The sequence below is a fragment of the Emiliania huxleyi genome (assembly GCF_000372725.1).
Source record: "Emiliania huxleyi CCMP1516 unplaced genomic scaffold EMIHUscaffold_39, whole genome shotgun sequence".
Classification (NCBI taxonomy): domain Eukaryota; phylum Haptophyta; order Isochrysidales; family Noelaerhabdaceae; genus Emiliania; species Emiliania huxleyi.
Genome location: NW_005199045.1, coordinates 672,536 through 683,420, shown reverse-complemented (window position 1 = coordinate 683,420; position 10,885 = coordinate 672,536). Strand labels below are relative to the sequence as shown.

Genomic DNA, 10,885 nt, shown 5'->3' with positions numbered 1-10,885 from the left:
GTGCTGCTGGTGATCGGCCCCTGAACGACCGGCGTTGTAGATAGACCTTGCGACTTGCGTGGTTGCGACAGCTTGAGGTGGAGCTGCGACCCGCGCCACCCGCGCGCCAGGCGCCACACTCTCACGGCTAGACCGGCTCCCCGCAGTGTCTGCTGGATCATATCACACGGGTTCTTGTTCGACTGTCGGTGGAGAATCCGCAGTCGCTCAGCGATGATGGATCGTCTGGCTATTAACGTAAACACTGTCTCAAGCGTCGCTTTTTTGTGTGTGTGCGACACTTGGCGGGAGGAGGGGGACAAGCACCGACAGTCTCGAGGGGCCAGCCGCTGGAAGGGGCAAGCCAGCGGCACGAGGGCTTCAACCACACAGCTACCAAGGGAACGCGACCCACACAAAGCACCAAAGTTAGGCATACCCCCCGGCGCAGTGTCCCCCGCTATGTGTCGCCGTTTGTCGGGGCACGCTATCCTGTGCAGTCAGGGCAAGTGGGGGCGGGGCGGAGTGCCCAGGAGCGTGCTCCTGGGACCTCTCTTCCCAGTCCGGGGGTGCGTCGAACCTTCCATCACCCTGTCGGAAGCGGCGTGCCGGTGGAGGCACGTCCGGGTTTTGGAAGTAAAGATATATTACTTTTTGTGTGTGTGTGTGTGTGTGTGCGACACGGGCGGCGCTGGTCCCGCCACCCGGTGTCGGGGCTCGCGGAGTCCGTCACGTCCGAGAAGGGCCCGACTACATCAGCGTGTGCACCTCTCTCTTACCCCCGCAAGGCCTCTACAGGGCGGCCTTCTGGTCAGTCGCCGGTCGCCCAAGTCAGGTACCCCTCGCGGAAGCGCCCGAGCACGGTCCCCATGTCTCGGTCGAGCAGCTTTTGCAGCGACTCGCTGCCCGACCGCTCAAAGGGGCCGGCAGGCACAAACGGCGGCAGCAGCAGTGTCGGGATGGACAGCTTGACGGTCAGCTTGACGCGGGACACCACCGTCAGCCCGCCGCCCTCGTCCTCCTGCACGTCGACGGTGTTGCTCGAAACTGTGGTCGCGATCTCGCCGATGCGTGAGAGGAGCGCTTGCGCCCATCCCGGCCCGCCGGAGCATTGAGTCTCGGACGCGCCGGACGAGATGCTCAGCGTTGGGCGGTCCGCCGCAGCGTCGACGCGGATGTCCATCGGGGTGACGCTGCGAGCAACCATGCCTGGGAATTCGATCGGCGTGACCACCTCCCACCGCTGCGTCTCGCTGCCCGGCGGCGCGTCCTCGTCCAGCCGACGGCAGGACTCGGCCTGGGACATGAGGATTCGCAGCGCGTCCTCCTGAGCAAACCAGTCGCCAAGCGGCCGAGCGCGTGTCGCCGCAAAGGGCTCGCACCGTGCCTCTGACTGCGCGACGAACGCGATTTCGCGAGCGACCACGGCGTGATGGCGCGCGCGTGTGGCGGGCGCCAGCGGGTGACCGTTGAGCACCGGCGCCCGCGCCAAGGTGAAGGCTGTGGACGAGTGAAGCAACCACGTCAACAGCATCGAAAGCTCGGGTTTCTTTTTCGCTTAGTGCCGTCCCTCAATCTTTTTTCGGCCCACCAACAGGGATTTTAAGGAGAAGGCGTAAGACCATGCACATCCGCGTATCTTTTTCGGCGATGCCGCTACTATACTCGACTATACGAAGGTGTGCACTGGCGCGCATTGTAGCCATCCATGGTGCATCTTGCATGGGTGTTTGTGGGGGTTGGGCGCGTAGGCATAAGTGTGGTTCTTGCCCAAAATGCGTGTGGTTTTTGCCCATGCATTGCATTTTTTTCATTTTTTTGCATTCGCATGCATCACCTGCATTTGCATTTCGTTGCATTATCTGCATTTTGCGCGTGACTGCATTTCGTTGCATTATGCAATATTTGCATTCGTTGCATTTCGTGATTGCACAATATTTGCATTCGTTGCATTTGCGAATGATTGCATTTCGTTGCATCATTATGTGTATTCGAAGGCCCCCGCACGGCGGGTCCCGGCCGAGACGGAGGAGGGGCTGTCATGCAAGGCGCTGCGCATTGGCCTCTACCTCAACGACAAGTACTCGATCGACGGGCGCGATCCGAACGGCTACGTCGGCGTCGGCTGGTCCGTCATGGGCGTGCACGACATGGGATGGGCGGAGCGCGCCGTCTTCGGTAAGATCCGATACATGAACTACAACGGCTGCAAGCGCAAGTTCGACGTTAAGCAGTATGTCGCAGAGTGGTCTGGCAAAAAGGCTGCTGCTGGCTCCACGTCGGCCGGCGCCAAGTCGGCGTCCGCCGGCAGGGCCAAGGCTGGCGGCAAGGCAATGAAACAGACGACTCTCGGCGGCGGCAGCACGGCGGCGGCGGACGACGAGCCGAGGGCCAAGGCGCCGCCGCCGAAGAAGCCAAAGTTGGCCATCCCGATTTGAGGTCTGGTGGGTGGAGTCGGACCTGAGAGTCGGACGGCGAGGCAGTGGGCGGTACTGGGTACTGCGGGGGCTTGGCTGCGCCGCCAGTGGCTGGGAGGGATAGGACGCTATGGCACAAAAGCGCGAGAGATTGGTCTCCTCCTGGCGGAGTAGTCACTACGTAGTCTCGCCCGATGGCGATGTGCTTAGTCCATACACCTACAGTTTACAAGAGTGCAATAGAGTCGATCGCGATCGCCGCGCCGGCGCGGGCCCGACCTCCACCGCCTCTACCCGGCCACTCCATTTTTTGTCAAAACTTATGTAGACTTTCCCGGCGCGTACGGCTAGTCTAGATACTGACTACTCGTCTTCAACACTCTACCTGCCACTTCAGCCGGATCGGCGGGTGTCCATGCGCGCGCAACGTCGCCAACGCCGCGCCCGAGCGCTCCTTCGCCTGGGGTGAACTCTTGCCGCCGCCGCCGCCGCAATCGTGCTCCAACACGATGGCTAGCGGCCGGGGCTCGATGGCGGGGAGCGAGAGCGCGCCTGTTTCACAGGCCGTGCTCAGAACAGAAACCCTTCACGGCTCGGCGCCAGAGGAGCGAAAGCGCGCCGGGCCCGCGCGGCGCAGCGTCGCCGGTGAGAAGTACTGGTGAATCGCGCCGCCGCAACACTCGCAACCTCACGCCAAGCGGAGGCGCAACGTCGGTCAGCGCCACCGCCGCCGTGCCCGCCAAGACGCGCACGAACAGGGTCAAATTGCGAACCGTCTGTCCTCCGGCCAGAATGACCCCCGCACATGTGAGAGACGTGCCGGTGGCGGCGTCCGTACAGCGTGGCGACCACGCGAACGTCGCGACGCCGTCCACGACGACGTCCGCCTTCCCCGCCCCAGTGCCGACGTCGAGGCCTATTCACAGCACAGCTCCGGCCTTCACAACTTAATGCCGCGAACAACCGCTCCGGACGCCTGCTTGAGGCCGATGCGGCGGAGCCGCTGGCGGCGAGGGCACAACGCGGGTGCGATGGCAACCTGACGGGCGAGTGCGGCGGGCGCACAGTGATGCGTGAACGTCTCGAGCCAGACTTGTGTTCCTCGGGGACGAACGCTTGGATCGAACATCTCGACATCTCGGCACATCACATCTCTCTTGCATCTCGCAAAGCTGACCTCGAGGGCCAACGAGCAACCGCCGCGCTCCAGCGCAGAAGAGCAGAGAGTGAGAGGCGATGGGGAAGAAGCAACACCGCCGCCACCGCCGCCGCCACCGCCACAACTGCCGCACCGCAACCGCACCGTCGCCGTGCGCCCGCCGTATAGCTCGCCAAACCGCGCAGGATCGCGCGACCCAGCGTCGACGCGGCCGGCGACCTATCACCGAGATACAGCTGAGATGACGCCTAGTGCCAACGCGATGCGGCAACGATGCGGCCAACCACCTACATCCGAGATGCCGCCGAGATGGCACCGAGAAACAGCGCGACGCAGCAGCGACGCGGCAAACGACACCTCGCGACAATCGCCCCCCGCATAGCGCTGCACAAAAGCGATGCCGCTCGCCGCGTCGCCCTCCACGGACACGGTCTCCAGCCGCTCTCCGAACCGGTCGTCGCCTAGTCACAGCCGAAACGTGTGACGATGCCGTTCGCGCCTCGGCCTCTCTCAGAATCGGTCGTTGCCCGAGGGCGAGGAGGAGGAGAGGGAAACGGAATAGCCGAGGACGAGAGAAGCTGTGCCTGTATCTGAAGTGTAGCCGAGATGAAACCGAGATGAAGCCGAAATGCCGACGAGACGAGGGGGGGCGGCGCCGCGGTTGTTCTCTACGCGCCCTGCACACGGCTGGAGGACGAGATGGCCTATCGACAGATACGGCCGAGGGGTAGCGCAAAGATATCGGGCCGAGGTGCGGCGCACGGCTGTCCTAGGTGGTACCGAAATCGTAGTACATGCCACCGTGCCGCACGACGCTCATCGCCTCGAGGCGCGCCAGCCACTCTGCAGCCGGCGGCGAAGTGGGTAAAACGGGCTCCACAACGCTGGAGTGTGGGGCAAGGGCCTGGGCAAACCGGGAAAGCGGTGCTTTGGGGAAGGACGAGCGGGTCGAATCTGGGTGAAAGGATCGCCACCTCTCGGCACATTCTCGGCTGTGTCTCGCCCGGGTCCACGTGGTGAAAGGAGACGGGTGGCAAAGTAAGCCCAACCGCGACCGACCCGGGGGGCGGCTTGGCCTTTTCCAGGATGGTCGGCGGGCTCTCCGAGTGAAAGGACCGAACCCACGTGAGCTGGACGCCTGCATCGAGCAAGCACTGCGCGGTGCGCACGTCGCCTGGCCAGTTCCACTTGTAGGCGTGCTCGCATGCGGCCAAATGCGGCAGCACCTGCGCCATGCCTGCGCGAGACAGCGCGAGCCCCGCGCCGCCGTTGGCGAACTTTGGCTGCCGCTTCCCCTTGATAACGCCCTCGAGGTGAGGCGCCGCGAGGAAGGCGTAGCCGAGGTAGTGCGGCTTGGAGGGGTCGTACCGGGAAAGCGTGGCCTATTCACAGAGCCTCGCGCGGGTGCCAGACAGCGCACCCTCCACGCGAGGTACCGAGAAGGCGTTGCCGTCAACTGCGACGTGATCACGAACGAGTCGTCGTCCGCGAGGAACGCCCACTCCGCCGCCGGCTCGCCTTGTGCGGCTAGCCGCGCCGCCGCGTCGGCCGTGAAGAATGCCTCCGCCACAGAGCGTAGGATGGGGACAGCGCGCCAGTTGCCTCCGGAATAGATGCGTTCGGGCACAGTTTCGCCCGGCCGCGTCGGCGCGAAGGCGTGCCTCACCAGCGGCGCTCCGAAGGCAGGAGGCTCGCGCCGAGGTCCGCCTAGCAGACGTCTCGCGAGTGTCCGAGAATGGGAGGAGCGAGCCCTGTAGGAAGTGGCCACGGCCGCCGTCGGAAGCAAAGGCGTCGTCGGAGAAGTAGAGGACGCGACGGGCGCGGGAGAGCCACGTGTCGCGGAGGGCGGCGCCGCGCGTCGGCAGGAAGCGGTCGCATGTCATCAGCCCGACCACGACGTTGCTCATGTTGACGGGATGCGGGCCAACCGCCTCAAGCCAGCCTCCGTCGCTGTCGCCGCCGTCATCACTCGCGTCTGCGAGAGGATCCCGCTCCGCGTCGGCAGGGCCGCTCGCATCCCCTTCCAGCTGGTCCCAAGATGGAGGGCCGGATTGCCGAGGTGCGGACAAGTGCGCGAAGTCTGTTGAGCGCGTGGGCACCGGCGCAGGCTGCCACAGCAGCGAGCCAAGCGCTGCGCCGGCCGCAAGCAGGCCACAGACCAGCAAGAGCCCGTGCGGCAGCAGCGGCACGCTGACGCGCCTCAGGCTGGCCAGCCTCAGACGGTGCAGAGGTGAGTGAGATTTTCGTTCGGATCGCATTCCAAAGTGTATCCCCGCTCGCTCGCGCGCACACTGACAAACAACTCGAAGATTTGAAGACAAATGACGCCTATAGCGGGTGGGTGGGTGGGTGGGGGGGGGGGGGGTATTTCCTCGCGGAGCCCTGCGATCATGGTCGCAAAATCCAATCCGTAGAAAAAGGGTCGCCGCCCATAGGCATAGCAGCACAGAGAGAGAGAGACGGTCTCAGCCCTACCTGGCCGTTCTATATTATAGAATGGCATCCTATAATGTAGAATGGCGTCTCGCGCGCGCTCACCCGGCCGCCTCGCAGCCCCAGCGGCCGGGGGGCGCTTGCCGGGGTTGAGGCTGGTCACACACAGGCGCCACTTTAACGCGGCGAGCCAGAGGAGTCACACAGGAGAGCCCCCAACACGCCACATTTTCAGCAGCAGACGGGCCGCGGTGAGGGCCCATTCTACATCGAAGAATGGGGTCCGCCGCCGTCCCCCACGGCCTCCTCACGCCCCCAGCGGCAGCGTGCCGCTCGGCCAGACTGATGGGGTTCGCGACAAGCGCCAGTTCAACACAGAGAAGCCCAACAGTCCGCAAATGAGAGTCCTCCCCCCCGCCCCGGCAAACCAGAGCAGACGCCGGGGGCCGCGTATGGCGAAAGCAAACGCACGACGGCCGCCGGCAGCCGTTGAGCCGCTGCCGCCGTTCGAGCCTTGGATGTCCGTCCGTCGCCGCCTGTGGCGAGGGCAGTGGAAGTGTGAGATTTGTGCTCGCAAGTGGTGGGCGGGCGAAAGGGTCGGGCGGCAGAAGTGAGCAGACAGCGCGAATGCGGTCTACCTATGTCACATCTACTCCTCGTGTCACCTAGTCATGGTCCTCGCTTCCCTGCCCGGTCTCCGAGTCCTGCGCCTCGCCTGAGTCCTCGTCCAAGTTCGAGTAGTCCTCTCCTCGTCTTCGTCCTCGTCTTCGTCCTCTTCGTCGATCTCGTCGAGCCGGGTGGCTCCTGGCCCGTCCCGGCCGTGACGCTGGGGCCGACTTGCTAAGCGGGCGGGGAGACGGACCGCCAGCTCTGCTGCTGCCTGTGCTGCCCGTAGTCCTCGCCTGCGAGCGAGTGCCCTTTGCGGGGCTGTCGCTCAGAGAGCGGGTGTCGCCACGGCCGTCTTCTTATCTGGTTTGTGGTCTGCGCGCTGCGCTGCGCTGCGCGTCTCGAGGCGCGCCGCAACACAGCCCGTGTAAATGGGGTAATGGATAAACCAAGCATCCCCGATGGCCGGGGGGATGTCCCATGGCCCCGGGGTGGCCGTGGGCACGCAGGGGGCGCCGCTACGGGCCGCTGCGGCGCCCATTCTATTTCGAAGAATGCCATTCTGGAATATAGAATGTAGGTCTGAGACCGGAGAGAGATCTTGCAGCACATGGGACATGGCTCTGACGTAAGAAGTAAGTCTTGCGCGCCACATCACCCCACATCTGCCTCTCCTCTCGGGGATTGAACTGGCCCTGTGCGAGAGAGGAAGATGGGTCGGCCTAGAGAGCTTACGGGGTCTCCCTGCTCCCTCGCTGTGCTCTGAGCGGCGTCGCTACACGCCGTCGTTACTCTGAACAGGCGAACCAGGCGTGGACGGCCTCTATCCGCTTCGGGGCCTACGCCATCCGGACCGGCGTCCAGTTCGTCGAGTTGGCGACGCTGTGCTGCACGCCAGATGTCGCACGCGACGTCCTCCTGCGGCGCGCCCTCCTCGCAGGCCTCGCAGGCCTCTACTTGATGCACTGCTACGACTGCATGTTCGAGCTTGCAAAGCACGGCCGCGTCACTTGGGCCCTCATTAACACGGCGTGGGTGCGGGGACAGGCGTGAACATTGCAGGTACAGGTGGCGTGGCTGCTGTCCAAAAGCTGCTCATTGCCCCACCCTGCTCCCAGGGGCTTGCGTACGCGATGGTCGCGGTCGAGTTTGTCTTTGGCTTCGAGGATGGCTCCACATTTGCCGCCCTGACCGTCGTCAATGGAATGGGCCACCGGTTCTCTAACGTCGAGACGCGAATGCGTGATCACGCCTGCGGGTGGAGGCTCCTCGAGAAGGCGCGCCGCATGTGCACGGATTGGCTTCCCAGCAAGGGTATAGCCGACTCTGCGGCGCCGACGAAGGGTGTGCAGGTAGCTGGCATGCCTTCGTCTAGCCGGGCGCCGCTGCACATCGAGCGGTGGAGCTGGAGGAGCATGCGCTTCAAGGTGTACAAGCAATGCTAGCAGTGGGTTGTCCTTTTGGTTTTGAGCACACAAGTACAAGTTCTAGCCAGAGATGCGCTGCTTGGCGGGCGACCACGAGGGCTCGACTCCACTAGATGTAGATCGTGAGCGTCGTGAGAACGGTGAAGCCGCAATCGCGTACTTAGCGATAGGCAGGCACATCATGTGGGTACTCAGGATCACTCGTATATGAGAATGTCAGCACGTAGCTACGCTCGCGAGGGCAACCTAAGCACCTAAGCACCCTAAGTGCCCCCCGCTTAGGCCTCTTTAGGTCGGAAGGTGCTTAGGCGGTCTCTGGAGGGGGTGTTTTGGGACCTGGGGCTGTCGGCTGAGCCACTCTCCGTCTGGTGGCTCTCTACGAGCGTTTGCACAACAGGACAGCCGGCACCCTGACCGTGGAAACTCAGCCTGGAGCAGCGAGTCGTGAGAACTAAAAATCTTGCACTCACCTCGCCTCCCGTCACACACGCGAGTGGCGAGCCGACCGAGCCGCATGTCTCGCCCTTCGCGGCGACTCATGCGTGGGCGTCGCCACACCTTCACATGTTTGTCCATGTTCTGTCTTCTGACCGTGGGCCGCCATCGCCCCGTGTGGGTGATTTTCAGAAACGACTGGTGCGCAGACTGGTGCGTCCGCGCGCGGGGGCTCCGGGGAACCGCGCGGGTCGTGCCGCTCGTGCGTCGCGCGTCGCCCCGTCACGTCTCACGAGTCTCGAGTGCGTCGACACAGCCTCGACGCTCGAGGACTGTGTACCGTGTACGCCGTAAGCGTAACCGCGCGTGATATCTTCATCTACGTAAAGTATAGGCAAGAGCCGACAGTTACGACCCCTCTGGAGACGAGGCCTCCGTTACACGTCCGACACGCCGGCTCACATCAGCTCGCAACGCCTCTCGTCTGATGGAGAGCAATCTGCACCCCTCTCCTTGTGCTGCTGGCCCGATGCTGGTTTCGCGTGTTCTCTCTCCTGCGCTCCGTCGCGCGGGAACGTGAACGCCCGCGGTGGCTCTGTCGTGGGAAGCCCACCGCTGCTGCCATCGGTATGGCGGCCCAGCTCGGCCGCCACGAGCCTCGGCGACGTCCGCGGCGGCGCCCAGACGCCCGACCGCTCCGCGCCGAACGGCTGGGGCTGCTGCGGGTGCGGCACCACCGGCGCCGCGCGCGTCCGGTTGCGCCCCAGCGCAACGCGGCGCTCCGATTGCTTGAGGTCAAACATCCCGAGGGGCGAGCCGGCGGGAGTGTAGCCTCGGATGACGCGCGGCTCCGCGCCTAGCCGCACCGGCTCGATGAGCGCCTCCACGACATTGCGGACGAAGCGATCGCCGTACTCGCCAGCGGGGTGCACCGACACGCCCTTGCCCTGGCAGCAGACGAAGCGTTTGATCAGATACTCTGCGCGCTTGCGCAAGTTGAAGTCCTGCAGGATGTCGATGATGCCCATCGAGTAGAGCTCCGCGCCCTCGACGTAGGCGGCGGCGAGGCCGCCAGAGTCCAGCCGGTGGAAGGGTGCGCTGGCCACGCCGTCGCCGGGGCCGCTGCCCACCACCGCCGTGTCCCTTCTCTGCGCCGCGCCCTCGATCTCGTAGCGCGTCTTCGTGACACCGACGAGCAACGAATAGTCGATCAGATTGTTGGCCTTCAGAAAGGCGGCGTCCTCCCGCAAGTGGCGCGAGATGCGGCGCGCGTCCTCCTCGGCGAGCAGGAAGCGGCTGCGCACGTCCAAATCCTGTGCAGTGAAGACACGGATGGTACCGCGCCTGTAGCCCCCAATCGGGGCGACGCATTCGAGCCGCGTGCTCAAGAACGTGGTGGGCTGCAAGTGAATACGAGGATCGTTCCGCATCTAGGATCCTAGTCCTTGAGCACGTCGCCGCGGCTCTTCAGCATCTTGCCACCGCGCCCGACCCACGAGCCCTTAAGATCGTACCGCTCGTGCACCTCGCGCGAGGCCTGGAAGCAGCTCTCGACCACCATCACGCGCACCCGCTGCCCGTACAGCGAGAGCTCGTGTGCGCCGACGATGCGGTTGATGAGCGAGTGTGGATGCCGCTTGGCGTGCGTGTGGTAGCGCTGAGGAGGGGGGGGGGGGGGGGGGTCAGGGCCCCCAGGGCGACAGCTAAAGAGCGTCTGGAAGGGGCCCATGACTCTTCTCTAGGGGCCGTCTCGAGGGTCTCTCATGTCACCGGCAGGATGCGCATCAGCGGGGCAAACTCCTCCTGCGGGGAGGAAAACGGCCCGGCGGTAACGGCCCCCCCCCATGTGGCGAAACGAGGATCCGTCTCCCACACCTTACTCGCCGTCTTGATGATGTACCGGCGGTCGTGCGTAAAGTAAAAGAAGGCGCCTGTTTCGCTCCAGCAAGTGTGAAGACGCCGTTCACAGCGCACGCTCCAGCAGGAAGAGCAACGCGCCCGACTTGCCTTCGGTGAAGCGCTCCGTCGCCTCACCGCCGAGCGAATGCGTGTACTCGCGCGTGCTGACACCGTGGGGATGGGAAGCGGTGAGACAGCGAGCGGGGCGGTTGACAGCGATGCGAGAGCCACAGCTGCGAAGGTAGCGAGGCAGCGAGACGGCTGGCGGGGGGCGGGCGGTGGAAAAGCCAGGAAGAGGCGCCTGACGCCGCCGAATCGCCGCAACTCATGAAAGATCCGCGGAGCGAACGTGGAGACGTGCACCGGCGTCTGCCGGCTGCCGCGCACGTCCTGGGAGGTGCCAAAACGCGAGAGGGTCGACACGCTGCGGTACTCCTCGGCCAGCTCGACCTTGTCCTGCGGCCGGGTCACGGATGTCGGCCCCAAGGTGACCAATGGCATGGCCTGAGGAACCCAAGCCCCCCCCCCCC

At 64.6% G+C, this 10,885-nt stretch overlaps 4 protein-coding genes across 4 annotated transcripts in view; 1 reads left to right on the top strand and 3 right to left on the bottom strand.

Moving 5' to 3' along the window:
* Positions 1-790: 790 nt before the first annotated feature.
* EMIHUDRAFT_102386 (hypothetical protein) lies at positions 791-1,513 on the bottom strand (the record flags this gene model as incomplete). Its single annotated transcript, XM_005771278.1, has 1 exon — positions 791-1,513. The coding sequence occupies one exon, from the start codon at positions 1,511-1,513 to the stop codon at positions 791-793; it is 723 nt and encodes a 240-aa protein (XP_005771335.1).
* Positions 1,514-1,754: 241 nt separating this feature from the next.
* EMIHUDRAFT_209555 (hypothetical protein) lies at positions 1,755-2,417 on the top strand (the record flags this gene model as incomplete). Its single annotated transcript, XM_005771277.1, has 2 exons — positions 1,755-1,763; positions 1,977-2,417. The coding sequence occupies 2 exons, from the start codon at positions 1,755-1,757 to the stop codon at positions 2,415-2,417; spliced, it is 450 nt and encodes a 149-aa protein (XP_005771334.1).
* A 305-nt stretch (positions 2,418-2,722) lies between these two features.
* EMIHUDRAFT_451265 (hypothetical protein) lies at positions 2,723-5,813 on the bottom strand (the record flags this gene model as incomplete). The annotated part of the gene is made up of 8 exons (XM_005771276.1): positions 2,723-2,948; positions 3,016-3,312; positions 3,734-3,774; positions 3,872-4,016; positions 4,336-4,459; positions 4,569-4,937; positions 4,976-5,262; positions 5,324-5,813. 8 exons carry the CDS (start codon positions 5,811-5,813, stop codon positions 2,770-2,772), a joined length of 1,932 nt encoding a protein of 643 aa, XP_005771333.1. The 3' UTR covers positions 2,723-2,769.
* Positions 5,814-8,817: 3,004 nt separating this feature from the next.
* The window catches only part of EMIHUDRAFT_436198 (hypothetical protein), a 4,191-nt gene continuing 2,123 nt past the window's right edge, over positions 8,818-10,885 (bottom strand). The window contains exons 8-13 of the mRNA XM_005771275.1: positions 10,657-10,811; positions 10,455-10,519; positions 10,332-10,387; positions 10,227-10,259; positions 9,901-10,113; positions 8,818-9,769 (exon numbers count right to left, since the gene is read on the bottom strand). Coding sequence (XP_005771332.1) covers positions 8,915-9,769; positions 9,901-10,113; positions 10,227-10,259; positions 10,332-10,387; positions 10,455-10,519; positions 10,657-10,811 — 1,377 coding nt within the window. The 3' untranslated portion in view covers positions 8,818-8,914. The remainder of the gene's footprint in view (positions 9,770-9,900; positions 10,114-10,226; positions 10,260-10,331; positions 10,388-10,454; positions 10,520-10,656; positions 10,812-10,885) is intronic.